This window comes from Myotis myotis, unplaced genomic scaffold, assembly GCF_014108235.1.
Source record: "Myotis myotis isolate mMyoMyo1 unplaced genomic scaffold, mMyoMyo1.p scaffold_m19_p_7, whole genome shotgun sequence".
Taxonomy (NCBI): Eukaryota; Metazoa; Chordata; class Mammalia; order Chiroptera; family Vespertilionidae; genus Myotis; species Myotis myotis.
Window position 1 is genome coordinate 77,547,271 of NW_023416379.1, and position 14,838 is coordinate 77,562,108.

A 14,838-nucleotide genomic window follows, 5' to 3' on the forward strand; every position below is an offset into this window, starting at 1 on the left:
CAGAAAGAGCATGTAGCCTTTTATCCAGGTCTCTAACTCATCGAATGAATATGTGCACATACCCTCATACATGTGCATACACATCTACATGTATAAATACCCACATGTGCCTATATCTACATATACACCCCTCCCTACACACACACACACACACAACACATAAATACATATCTAATAATTTAGCATCCTTATACTATTGTGTCAAAACAGTTTTTTGTAACTCCACACTATCAGCTCGCTTACACGCCTTAGACTTGTTACAAGTCCCAATGCACAAAGTTTTGCAAATATTAGCACATTGAATTCTGCAAAATAACCCTACAAGGTAGATGCTGTTATTGCCCCATTTTACAGATGAGGAAAGTGAGGCACAGAGGGGTTAAATAATTTGGGATTTGAAATCGGATTGTGTATGAGAAGCTGGGTTTATTGAGAAGGTCAAACCACCTTTACTTTATAACCCCAGCACCGTTGCTATGACCAGTTTCTTGACACTTTCCCCAGCTGTTAAGTGCCCAGTTCTAGGTATAACTTAGTAACTTTTCATCTGTCAATTTATTTCCATGCCAATTACTCAAATAGAAAGGAGAGCTGGTATCTGTTCCTTCCAAAGAAGTCTAGAGAGCTTTAAAGACCTGCCGCAGGCCCCACTGCAATGAAGTGGAAGAGCAGAGATCAGCTCAGATACCTGTGTCCACTGGCCACACTTCACTAGACAAACCTATCTTCCCAGCGAACAAGAGAGTAAGAGGTTAAGTAAATAGTGATAATATTTGTAGGTGGATATTAATTTTACAGGTCCCACCTCATTTTCATTGATAAATGATTTCTGGAAACTTCTTAATGGTATTTATATAGGATCGACTTGACTCTGGTTAAGTGCACAGGTAACTCCATGTTATTTCTTTTCTCCAATAATGGAAAGAAAAATCACCTAAGGCACTTCAGAGTGAGTCTCAGGCTCCTCCCTATTGCTCATCCTCACTGTGAGAAGGCGAGTTCTGTCCCCGGGGAGCAGACTCCTCTGAGAGGGGAGAGCCGCCCTGCGGGTAGTCAGTTGCTATGGCCGTAGTCCATGTCACTGAGCCCTTTCCCCGCCCAGGGAACGAAGACACCATCCTGCTTGGGGCCGATTGAGCAATGCCAAAGCACACGCACTTTGCGGAAATTAAAAAATGAATGCACACTGTGTTTCTTCCTTAACCTGCCCTTGCACATATGCAGGTCACACTCATCCATGCCAGTAATCAGAAATGCATAGCTGGCTTGAGAACAATGTTTTGCCCCAAGAAGTGGCTCTCTGCTTCTGTGTTTCATCGCTGTCTTCCTGTGCATGACATTGAGTCAGCCCTTGGCCTTTCTGTGTGTTGCTGGCCTCGTGGCCTTCTTTATAAAAACGTTGTAGGTTTCAATTCGGTAATATCTGTGAAATTACACCTCCCATCCCAGGAAGGTGTGCTACATGAATTCATAGTGGTTAAGTATTCTCTAGTTATTTCCCCATGTTCGTATCAGGTTCATCATTAGCAGGATGTGGCAGAGGGGAGAAAGCCTTCTTTGTGGCTTCGTGGTTTCCTTGCCCCCGGGCTCGTAATGAAAAGCAAGCACAACGCATTTTCTGCCAGAATGAAAGAGGAAATTCTTCTGTTATTCGGTTGGCGTAGGGGACCCTGAAATTAGATTGAAGGGCTGATCCTGAATTATGAAAGCCAAACAGTTTTGAACAGGAAGGTTTATCTTAATAGCACTTTGCTGTTGCATGACCCCTGAATGACCCAGCTCTAAGGATTTGCATTGTGGATCGGAAGTGGAGAGGGAGAAGTGGACTCTTGTGACAAGTCCCAAAGCACGCATCCTCAGAGCGAGGACCCAGCCAGGAATCAGAGCAGAGCTTGCACCACCTCCTCACAGGTGGCGGGGCACATCACTAGCCTCACAGCCTTGATTCTTTGCATCTACAAAAGTGAAGCCGTGTCTGCCTGTTCACTTTACCAGGTTGCTGGGAAGAGAAAATGATAGGATTCATACTACTAATACCAACAAGCTCTGGCAAGGTGCCAACATGCTAAGTGCTGCTGTAAAAGCTGTGCAAACATTAACACATTGAATCCTGCAAAACAACCCCACAGGTAGATGCTGTTATTCCCCCATTTTACAGGTGAGGGGAGTGAGGCACAGAGAGGTTACGTGATTTGCCAGCCAGTGAACAGAATTGGGACTTGAAACTGGGCAATCTGATTGGTCTGCACAACTTACCACTATGCAGTATTGCCTCTCATGTGGTAATGTTTTGTTAAAATAGAGATGAGAAGTAAATGTACATGGCAGGAGGGCCTTATACTTTTAATTACCAAGGAATAGAACGCATGGGCATAAAGCTAATAATAGCTCTTGCCATTATTCAGTAATGAAAAGGACAGAGGGCTAGATTCTGCAGACATATTCATGAATGTTCCTAGTTATAAAGGCTTATTCTCAAATACAGTATAACAGACAACACATGTCAACTGACAGATACCATTTTCACCAGCCAATTTTAAGGGTCTGTTTGCAATTAATTTATTTCCCCCTAGCCATTTTCCCTCTGATTATTTATTTGGGGCCTGGTGTGATCCATAGAAAAGAAAGCTGCTAGAGGGACATAAGGTGAACCAGAATCTTCCCTCTCCTCATTTCATTAGTGCTCATGTTCTCTGTGGAAGTGGAATTAAAGAGGGAGAGGGTAAAGCTGGACTGGTGGGAGGGGATCATGCGTGTTTACAGGAGCATGACCAGCATGGAAGCAAGGAGTGCGAGAATACTTGCATCTGAGCACAGGACGATGTGGTGGGATGCACAGGAGAAGATGCAAGTGTGTTGAGGTGGGTGTTGTAGATGGTGGCAGTGGAGCTTGGGGGCTGGAGAACAAATGACTCATAAATGCCACGAAAGTTTAGAAATAATAATTTAGCCCTACAAGAGGAGAGAGAGGGAGTTAAGAGGAGAAGCAGCATTAATATGGACTTGCGAAGACCAGAACCACACACCTAGATTAGCTTTGTGGGTTGGGAGGGACAGAGTGGAGCTCCGTAGTATAACAGCTGTGGTACCTTTCTTGGTAGGATTGTGAATGATTCACCCACCCACCATGACTCACCTCTCCCATCTGTTCAGTCAGAAAACAGTGTCTACCATTTCTTTTCTCATTGAGGCGTTTGGTTTTTGTTGTTGTTAATCCTCACCCAATTATATTTTTTGTGTTGACTTTTAGAGAGAGTGGAAGGGAAGAGGTAGAGGAAGAGAGAGACAGAGAGAGAGGGGGAGAGAGAGAAACATAAATGTGAGCAAGATACATTGATTGGCTACCTCCCACATAAGCCCCCACAGGGGCGGGGATTGAACCCTTGACCCTTCAGTGCATGGACCTATGCTCTAACCACTGAACAATGCTGGCCAGAGCTCATTGGGGTGGTTTTAATTCTCTGAGTTTTTGGGAAGAGAGACCATGGTCTCATGTTCATATATCTTCAGGGGCCACGGGAGTCTTCCTGGGTGCACTGGCGAAAGGTCACTCTCTAATAACTGCGTGTGAATGTTCACATTCTTAAGTCAATTCCAAGATGGGAGCATGCCTTCGGGCCTTCTGGGAGCTGGATGGTGCTCTGAAGAACAGAGGGTCCAAACACAGTGACTCAGTCTCGGAAGAGACCTCGCCCACTCTGGTGGGCACTGATCATCTTTATTTAATTAGGCTGAGCAGAAGCCATCCAAATTTGCCCACATCTGACATTCTTTCTTTCATTTTAAAGGCCATTTTTGACTAATACTGAATTACTGTTTGAATTTGAACCAGCCTCAAGTTTGGTTCTTCCTATAATTTAGGTTTAATTTACTCTTACTTTGGTTAGGAAACTTAAGGAATTAGTATGAGGAAGGCCATTAGTTATATATTGGTACAATGTTAGGATAAAGAAACAATGGAATATATATAGATATAGATATAGTATGTATAGTATAGTATGTATCTATATTTACATATCTATATATGTATATATACAGTATACTACCTTTCTACACCCATATATGCATATAAACACTCAAAGCTATATACATACATGTACTACATATACATATGCTATACAAATAGAAAATTCGCTGTGCCAGTCTCTGGTCTAATCCAGGTCTAACTGCTTGATCTTCTCAATGCCTTGGATGATGGAAAAGAAAAGCAGCTCATTGGTGGACGGAAGCACTTCCTCTTCTCCCCTGTGGCCCTCTTGAGTGTATGCGATCACTTCTGTACCTTCAGCCCTTCTACGTGGACTGGGTTCTTGGCTCTGTAATTATATTCACCTGGTCCATCTTAGCCAGCCATTCACCTTACAGACCCATCATTATGTTGTAACACGAACCACGTGGAGCTTGACCTCGTACTGCGCTCTGGTGTCTCCAGATGATGAACAGAGAGGAGTGTCCTTTTATGAAAACACTGTTGCTTCTGTGATGCAGGACATCTAGTGCAGTTTTCACATGTAACTACGTTACAGTCACCCAGCTCTTCCTTTCGAACAGAGAGGGGTTTTAGAAAATGACCTTGACTAGTAGATTCTGTCCTGCTGGAACGCCCTCTGTGACGAGAACTTCCCACTCTGAGCCCTTAGTGTCTCCCACACTGCGTCAGGGTCATCGCTCTTCTCTCAGTTCTTAGCTGCTGTCTTGTGAGGTTTCCTACCTCCCACCTTCCCAACAGCCCTGGTCTGCTCTCTGTTGCCCCTCCCTATTTGACCCAGGTTTATTTGTCATCATTTGTCTTCACGTTCCCTACAAATCTATTCAAGTCCTCGGTCAATCAGTAAGAATATGTTATGAGGACACCATGCTCCGGCCACTGCATGAGACATCCAGAAGAAATATAACTGTGGCCCCTACCCTTAAAGTGCTACATCTAATTTCTGAGAGATGGTTAACATGCCCGAAAACGATAGCAGTCTGCTCAGGTTTACTGGGGAGGGCCTATTACATCTACCAAGGCAAAAACCATGTCCATTTGGGTTTTGCTTCTGAATCCATGGAGCCTAACCCAGTGCCTGGCATGGAGTGGGCCCTCCTTGAATATCTATTGGTAGAATGAATGAATAAATGAATGAATGCTAATATATTGGAATGGCTTCATGGAGGAAGGGAATCTCAAAGAAAATCTTAAAGCATGAGAAAGATTGGGATTGGTATAGTCAAAAAGTACAAGGGGACAACATTGTTAAAGGAAATAAATACAATGAACCAAAAGAAAATGAGGAATTTTACTTGTTTGGAACACACTTTACACATATTGGTGGTAAATATCCTATATAATAAGAGAGGAATGTGCTAATTATCTGTTATACCATAATGTCACAACCAATCCACAAGTGGTGGAGAGCTACAGGACGGCGGGGCAGCGAGCTATGAGCAGAAGAGAGCTACCATCGGCAGTGGGCGGGTGGATAACTGAGGCAAGCAGCAGCAAGCTACTCGCACACAAATTCGTGCGCAGGGCTACTAGTTGGAAAATAATTTTGTCTCTTTCGACAGACTGAAAGGAGTTTCAGGTTTGTTAAATAATTTTATAAGGAGCCATGGAAGGTTTTTGTTGTGTGTGTTTGTGGATGGGACAGTGACAGAATGGTGTTTGAATTATCAGGAAGAGTGGGAATCCAGCAAGCTAGAGTGAGGATGGCCTGCTAGAAAGGGGCAGTGCAGGGATAGGCCGCAAAAGGTAGGTTTTGGGAGGGGCCAATGAGCAAGGGCACAGGGGACAGATATGAGGAATTTTTTTTTTTTTAAATATATTTTATTGATTTTTTACAGAGAGGAAGGGAAAGGGATAGAGAGTTAGAAACATCGATGGGAGAGAAACATCGATCAGCCGCCTCCTGCACATCTCCCACTGGGGATGTGCCCGCAACCCAGGTACATGCCCTTGACCGGAATCGAACCTGGGACCTTTCAGTCCGCAGGCCGACGCTCTATCCACTGAGCCAAACCGGTTTCGGCGATATGAGGAATTTTGATGAGAAATGTGACAGTTAGGATCCAACCTAACCATGAGGCATCTGGGTATCTTATCAAAGGTTCAAGAAGGAGAGAGAGTCTGGAACAGGCTGATGTGGAGATGACAGTGATATTCAGCTGTGATGATGAGAGACATAGGTCGAGAAAAGGGTGGAGGAGGACATTAGAGATGTGCCTTACCAGCAGAGAGTTGGTTGAGGAATAGTGTAGATCTTCAGTGATGGCTATTAACTTCTCCCATAATGCGCTAGTTGGATCCTAACTTTCACAACCTTGATAATAATAGCACATAACAAATAACACTATGAGCAGCATCAACGGAGTTGTATTTCCAGTTTGGGTGTTCCATTGAGATTAAGATGTCTATGTCAGCAATGCCCTCTGTAAGTGGGGGGTTCTGGGTTTTCAGAGGCATATACCACTGACAGTGGTTGTCTGAGTGCGCCTGGAAGGTTGGCATGTTGAATGTCTGCTGCATGTGCCCCCAAAGCTTTGCTAAAGCTGAGGCCAGCTTCCCATTTGATGAGTTAGCTTTGCCTTTCAAGACATGAACTGCACCTCTACTTCTTCATTAGGCAAAGTAGTATTTAATACTTAAACATCTGTGGCAACACACAGCAGAATCTCAGCTATGTGTCCTATTCATAAATCCCTTGTTTCTTGAACAAAAATTGTAATTGTGTTTCTGCTCTGGTATAAACTCTTAGTACCCATAAGACTCATCTTTTTTTTTTAAATATATTTTATTGATTTTTTACAGAGAGGAAGGGAGAGAGAGAGAGAGTTAGAAACATCGATGAGAGAGAAACATCGATCAGCTGCCTCCTGCACATCTCCCACTGGGGATGTGCCCGCAACCCAGGTACATGCCCTTGACTGGAATCGAACCTGGGACCTTTCAGTCCACAGGCCGACGCTCTATCCACTGAGCCAAACCGGTTTTGGCAAGACTCATCTTTTGAAATGATATTTTTTTTCCTTAAATGACAGTTGTTTTTTTTTTGCAAAGTTATCTCAGCCCATAATTGAGTTTTGATTTTTTACTTATTTATTTTTAATTTTTTACATTCAACTTTTATTTATAATAGTGAAAAATGAAAAGACAGCTTAAATGCTCAAATAGAAGAATTGGTATGTCAGAGATAATTTATCCAAATGATGATATTATGCAGCTATTAAGGCTTTTTAAAAAATAAGAAAACAAGGAATGAAATGAGAATCGGATACAGAAACTAGGGAAGAACTCTTTGAAGATTTTTTTATGTCTCGTTCTTGACAGATTTATAGAAGTATAAATTGCAGACATAAAATTTTTGATGTTTTAGAATAAGTTTTCTCTCTTGGAAAAAAAAGTATGATGTTCAACTTTGGAATAATTTTACGTCTTGAATTCATTAAATGAAGTCCTTTGAGAGGTCTGAAGGACTCTATTAGTAGGATGGATGTATAGAGCCTTCAGTGTCATACCTGAATTATAATTCAAATTATGGCAGTTATGAAAAGAGCGATACAGCTGGGAAGAGTATAACGCAGAGGCCAGCTTGCATTTGGATTCCTTCTCCACTTTCTCTCAGGCTTCTTCCATCGGGACTTAAAGCCTGAGAACCTGCTCTGCATGGGACCAGATCTTGTGAAAATCGCAGACTTTGGATTGGCCCGGGAAATCCGATCCAGACCTCCATACACAGATTACGTATCTACCAGATGGTGAATGCCATTTTCTTCAAAAGTATTTGATTACTTTTCTTTAAAAATATGTCATTATACTGAGGGTGCTATTCATGTCACAAACGTTAACTTTCACTAGGAGAAACAGTGCAGTTTACAACATATGTGTAAGCAGTTGGCATTGTGCAAGGGTTAAAAGCTTGTGTTGTAAATAATTTTTAAAGGAAATCCATTATGCTTTTCCATAATATGAGTCATATTTTATAGACTTTCGTAAAGACCATTTACAAAAGAGTTGTGTAAAAGATTCTCCAAAGACCTATCTGAATAACTGCTATTATTAAAACTTCCAGACCCTAAGAATTTGCTTTAAGTTGTTGGCCATGAGCAAGAAGTAGCCTACAGACAATGTTTTTACATTTTCCCTCTCCCTCTCCCTCTCCCTCTCCCTCTCCTCTCCCTCTCCCTCTCCCTCTCCCTCTCCCTCTCCCTCTCCCTCTCCCTCTCCCTCTCCCTCTCCCTCTTCCTCTCCCTCTCCCTCTCCTTCTCTCCCTCTCCTCTCCTCTTCCCTCTCTCTCTCTTCCTCACGTTTATTCTCACTCTGCATTTCTCAAAGAGGCTGCAGAGAGGAGTCCTGTAGAGACATGTGCAATAGAAACGACCCTAAGATAGAGAAGCATTGCTTTTTGACAGCAGCCACAGCAGCTGCCAATCTCCACGCCTGCATGTACCGCACTGAGATACAGATAGTGGAAATGTGTAAACTCTCTCTCTGAGGGCTGATGATATATTTAACTTGCTCTGACCAGTGGAGGCAGTAACAGGCAGTGCCCCTTTGTCCCTCCAGGTACAGGGCCCCCGAAGTGCTCCTGAGGTCCACCAACTACAGCTCCCCCATTGACATCTGGGCCGTGGGCTGCATCATGGCCGAGGTGTACACCCTCAGGCCACTCTTCCCGGGGGCCAGTGAGATCGACACAATCTTCAAAATTTGCCAAGTACTGGGGACCCCGAAAAAGGTAAGCCGGCTCCCCAGGCTCCCTGGCCTCCACTGTGCCATGACCACCTGCTCCTTCTGGAATCTTTCTTTTGGCCTCAGCAATCCTCCATACCCACCTCTCAGACATGCCCATGCCCTAAGACACACCCACCTCTCAGACCTGGCCCTCACTCCCTCCTTCTGCTCTCTCTCACTTTTTATTAATTTTAATTTTTTATTATTTTTTAAAATACTTCTTTATTGTTGAATGTATTAAATATGTCTCCTTCCCCTCCCCCCCATGACCCCCTCCAGACTGCCCCTGCCCCCCACCCCAGGACCTCACCACCCCATTGTCTGTGTCCATGGGCCATGCATAAATGCAGATAAGGTCCTTGGTTGATAACTTCCCACCCACCCACCCACCTGCCCCTGCCTTCCCTCCGAGATTCCATTTTTATTGATTTCAGAGAGGAAGGGAGAGGGAGAGAGAAAAACATCAATGAAGAGAGAGAATCATTGATCAGCTGCCTCCTGCATGCCCCCTACTGGAGCTGGAGCCCACAACCCTGGCATATACCCTTGACCAAAATCAGACCCTTCAGGCTGACGCTCTGTACACTGAGCCAAAACAGCTAGTGCCTTCCTTCTGCTCTTAAGTAGAAGACATTTGTCCTGGCTCCCTCTACTCTTCTCTCCATGGCACTTCACCTCCCTTGTAGCCTTTCTCTGTTCTCCTGGCCACAGCACTTAGGAGCTATTCAGAAGTCTCCTAAAGGCAATCTGTAGCCCTCACCTCCCTCCTTTGCAACTCCATTCACATAGTTACATCTCTCTGTGAAAGGCGCTCCCTGCACCCTTACCAAACCCTCGAACTCAACACATCTGACAGTTTGCTTTTTTAAACTTCTTCCAAAGAACACAAACATACTGCAATTTTTTCTTTCCGTTTTACTGAGATATAATGGACACAGGTTTAAGATGTGCCAGACGGTTTTTCATTTACCCCCACTGGCTTCTTGCTTTCATTCTCCATTTTTGTCTGTGGTCCCATCATAGTCCCAGAGCCCCAGCCTTGAGGCTGAGTGTCCATTTTACTCTCCCTCTTTCCCTTACTCCCCTTCCCCTCACCTAAGTAATGGGTCCTTACGTCCTGTTGACCCTCGCTGCACAGTCTCTCACGAGGCCCTCATCCTTGGAGTCCACTGGCCCCATCACAGACTGGGCCGTGCTCGCCCTCCCTGAATGGGGGTATCAGTCTTTCTGCCTTCAAGTCTTTTTCCCTCCAGCTAATCTTTCCGTCTGCAGCCAGTTCACCTCCTTAAAGAACAGCTCTGGTACTGGCGTCCCCTCCTAAAAATATTTTCTGGCTCCTATCACCAGCCACCTTAACTGTCATTCTCTGTCCCCCACTTCATACCCGTACCCCCACACCATGCACCTTGGAATCTCCGCACTATAGTGCTCTGCCTGACTGAGGTCTCTCCCATGACCCCATCCGCCATTTTTCCAAGGCCCCGCAATCTTTCTCCTCACAGTTTCTCCTCTCCTCTTCGCCTTCCACTGTGATCTGTGTTACTAATATAATCATTTGTGTCCATATCTGTTACCTGGATGTTACGCTCATTCAGGGCAAGGATTTATCTTGTGTTTATTTGTGTTTCTTTTTCTGGGTCCTAGCTAGCATCATTGCTGGTACAAATCAGTCCCTCAAAAGAAATTACTAAATCATTTGAATGAATCACTGATGGCACCACTTCAAGATTTCCAGAGTCTCCTGCCGGAGTCTCCCCTCCTTGGGATAACTGTGTCTACCTCTCGTGGCCCTAGTTACTTTTTATTCTGAATTACTGCTTTTAAATAAATATCTTATTTTCTCCTTTGGACAGTAATTTCTGTAAGGGCAGCATTTATATCAGATTATTTTTGGATACCCAATGCTACGGCTATAGCAGGCCCTCAGTAATTATCTACACTTGATCTTAGCCAAAAGGCCGAGAAGCGATACAGTAATTATCTAAGTGAATGAATGATATGAGCAATACATAATGCCACTTTGCTTTTTAAAAAAAAGCAATTACACCAGAGTGTGTCTTGTAAAATAGTGGAGTGTTGGAGTTAGAAGGGACCCGAAGATTATTTGTTCGTCCTTTCCCCTCATGCACTTCAGCATTTAGTCATGGGTATGATGGGTGGAAAAGTGGGGAACTTGAGATTGCGTGGGACTGCTTTCTTTACCTCTGGACTTCATCAAGATGGGGATATGTAGGTTTTGATAAATTTATTTAACTGGGGACAGGTGCTTTGTTTTATCTCCCCCCCCCCCCCCCAAAAAAAAAAATCTCATTAGCAGTTTCTAAAACCTCTGTCTCATGGAACACAGTTGGGAAAATACTAATTTGGTTCAACCCCCAAATCTCAAGAGAGGCGCTATCTTTTTTTTTTTTTTTTAACATATTCTATTGATCTCTCACAAAGAGGAAGGGAGAGGGATAGAGAGTCAGAAACATCGATGAGAGAGAAACATTGACCAGCTGCCTCCTGCACAACCCCCCACTGGGGATGCGCCCGCCACCAAGGCACATGCCCCTAACTGGAATCGAACCCGGGACCCTTCAGTCCGCAGGCTGACACTCCATCCACTGAGCCAAACCGGTCAGGGCGAGAGGCACTATTTTGTGTTAAGGTTATACAACAGGTTGGTGGCAAATCCAGTGTCTTTTTCTACGCTTTCTCAGACTTCATGTACTTTCTATTCTCCCCGTTAGCATCCTCTGTCAGTCCTCATGGTGCCACCAGAATGGATATGGATGTGGTCATGACATGATTGCCTTTCCGTTGTAGGCACACATGCCAGGATATGCACTCCTATCACAGAGAGTGGCTGAGCAAGATTTTTTATCTTTCTTTCAGACCGACTGGCCAGAAGGCTACCAACTTTCAAGTGCTATGAACTTCCGCTGGCCCCAGTGTGTACCCAATAACTTAAAGACCCTGATTCCTAATGCTAGCAGCGAAGCCATTCAGCTCCTGAGAGACCTGCTTCAGTGGGATCCCAAGAAACGGCCAACAGCTAGTCAGGTTTTCTTCCATCTTCTTCTGTGGGATGCATTTCTTATGAAGTTCATATCTAACTCTGAATGAGTCCTGTAATCTCATAGGAAGTACTTTATTTGGTATTATGGGTAAAAAAAATAGTATAGAATACCACTATTGGTGTATCTATACTAATAAAAGCGTAATATGCTAATTAGACCAAACAACCTTCTGGATGTCCTCCTGGACAAAGCCGTGGTGGCAGAGGCCAAGGCAGAGGCGGTTAGGGGTGATCAGGCAGGCAGTAGAGCAGTTAGGGGCATCAGGCCGGCAGGGGAGGGCAGTTAGGGGCATCAGGCCGGCAGGCAGAGGTGGTTAGGGGCATCAGGCAGGAAGGCAGGCGAGTGGTTAGGAGCCAGCGGTCCCTGTGGGATCGGGCCTAAACCGGCAGTCAGACATCCCTCGAGAAGTCCTGGATTGGAGAGGGTGCAGGCTGGTCTGAGGGACCCCCCCCCCCGCCCCATGCACTAATTTCATGCACCAGGCCTCTAGTTATATATAAGAACTTAAAATAGTTTGAAACTTGTAAAGTTAAAGTAGTCAAGGTTTAAACAACATAGTTGCTTTGGAATGAGGAAATGGGCTCAGAAAAGTGAAGTATTCCATTTAAGACATATAGGAAATAATAAGTTACAAAGCTAGGAGCTGTATTGAGCCAGAATACTTTTCAGAAGTAGCAAAGGTAATAGCAGTGTAACTGGCTGCTTTAGTGAGATAATTTTAAGTTCATACATTCGATAATACTTTAGATAAGAAAAGCCACAAGGGGTGTTACAGATTCAAGGTGCTGGCAAACATAGATTTGTGAGTACAAGAAATACAGAGTTTATTCTTTTATATTATTTATTAATTATTGTATTATTTTCCATGCAAACAACTATAAACCTACTTTGCCCCACCCTGTAGTTGGTTTGGGCTAAGAAATTGCAGTAAACTGGTCAATGAGTGAGTTGATGGTGCTAACCTGCCCACTAGACTTTTCTCCTAAAGCAGCCATATGTTTGTTCCAGGCGCTCCGATATCCTTACTTCCAGATTGGGCATCCCCTGGGCAGCACCACACAGAGCCTTCAGGATTCCGGAAAACCACAGAAGGACATCCTGGAAAAGGCAGGCCTGCCACCTCACATTAAGCCAGTCCCTCCTGCCCAGCCCCCGACCAAGCCACACACTCGGATTTCTTCGAGACAGCATCAAGCCAGCCAGCCCCCTCAGCATCTCATGTACCCCTACAAAGCAGAGGCGTCCAGGACAGATCACCCGAGCCATCTGCCGGAGGACAAGCCAAGCCCCTTACTCTTCCCATCCCTCCACGCCAAGAATCCTCCAGCGGTAAGCGGCGAAATTCACTAGTGCGCCTCCTGTCTGGCCTATTCCTCTTCTACTAGTACCTCACTTACTGTGTGACCTGTTTTCCTTTTCAGCATATAGAGTGTAACTGTGATAAACGTACCTTTGTAACATCATGGACTTGTGAAAAGAGCTTTGGCCTTGGCGTTAAAGGGCTAAGTTCAATGGCCCTGTGCACATGATCCCGCCTCTCTGCTCCTCACTTCCTCTCTGTAAAATAGAGATAATAACACCTGCCTGAAAGAATTCTTTTGAGCACTAAATGAGTTAATACTTGAAAGAATTTAAACGAATACCTGGCACCTGGGAGGAACTTAATAAATATTAGTCATTGATGCTGATCCCTGTGGACTCAGTTTCCTCATCTGTAACAGAAAATCATTACATCTGTCTTGCCCACCAGACAGGGCTGTTCAAGAGGATCAAAGTTCCTGGTGCTTGTGCAGATGTTTTTTGTTTTGTTTTGTTTTTTTTAAATATGTTTTTATTGATTTCAGAGAGGAAGGGAGAAGGAGAGAGAGATAAAAACATCAATGATGAGAGAGAACCATTGATCAGCTGCCTCCTGCATGCCCCACACTGGGGACTGAGCCCAAAACCAGGGTATGTGCCCTGATCGGGAATTGAACCATGACCTGGTTCATAAGTCAACACTAAGCCACTGAGCCACACTGGCCGGGCTGTGCAGATGTTTTGAAAGTCACCAAGTGCCATACGAATATTTGTAGGTTGTTATTCCTATGAATCCCATCAATGGCTCATATGCTGGGCTGTTAATTGAGCCTAGATCTTTCTTCTCCTCTTGGGCTGGGGTTCAAAAGGAATCAACGGGTGTTAGATTTAATCAAATGATAACCTGGCCAAGGGAGTCTAGTTGCCAGTAGCTTTTTAATGCTGTCTGAGAGCCTGATTTCCTAACACCTCTATGCAAAAGTAACACTTTTTCTGTCAACTAGTATTCCTTCACTGAGCGCTGGCTCCCAGGCAGCACAATGTACGATACTGTGTGAGGTTACAGGGTGGCGTCTCTAGACTGTTTGTTTTACCCCAGTCCAGGACTTGAAGGCAGCGGTAGTTGGAAATTTCCTGTTATAACTAATTCAGTAGTTAAATTATGTCCAAGTCTATCAAGAAGGCAAAGAAGGCATTATTTGTATTGTTTTCTGTAAGAGGGTGGGATGACTGACACTATATTCTTTATATCGTTATTTATAACACTATAAATCATGTTAACTGTTTGAGATGAGGCCTGAATGAGAACCAGTCATCTTCCTAGTATGGGAGAAGTCCCTTAAATTTCTTTTTTAAAATCCTTTTCATAAACAACGAGTGTCTCCATAGGATGAACACCGATGTACTCTGTGCAGGGTAGGCGAGAGACAAGGGTCTGGGTATGCGCTGCCCCTGTTGCCCTTTCAGATGAGCAGTGCATATTAGGGAACTAGAGGCCGATGCATGAAATTCGTGCAAGAGTAGGCCTTCCTTCCCCCAGCTGCCGGCACCGGCCTCCCTCTGGCACCTGGGACCCAGGCTTCCCTCTGGCCGCCAGCAGGCACCCAGGACCCAGGCTTCCCAGAAGGTCATCCAGAACAACGTCCAGTCTCATTAGCATACTACGCCTTTATTATTATAGATAGATGCTATGCCCCAGGATCCTCCTTTTTATGACCAAGAAAGTTCGGAATGGGGAATACCCATGGGTGAGCTCCATTAATG

General features: G+C 44.4%; 1 protein-coding gene across 4 annotated transcripts in view; it reads left to right on the forward strand.

The window, feature by feature from the left end:
* Positions 1–14,838, forward strand: part of CILK1 (ciliogenesis associated kinase 1) — a 54,172-nt gene that overhangs the window by 31,696 nt on the left and 7,638 nt on the right. For all 4 annotated transcript variants that reach the window (XM_036317476.1, XM_036317479.1, XM_036317477.1 and 1 more), the window contains 4 exons: positions 7,605–7,737; positions 8,546–8,717; positions 11,591–11,758; positions 12,784–13,104. In XM_036317476.1, the coding sequence (XP_036173369.1) occupies positions 7,605–7,737; positions 8,546–8,717; positions 11,591–11,758; positions 12,784–13,104 (794 nt within the window). The remainder of the gene's footprint in view (positions 1–7,604; positions 7,738–8,545; positions 8,718–11,590; positions 11,759–12,783; positions 13,105–14,838) is intronic.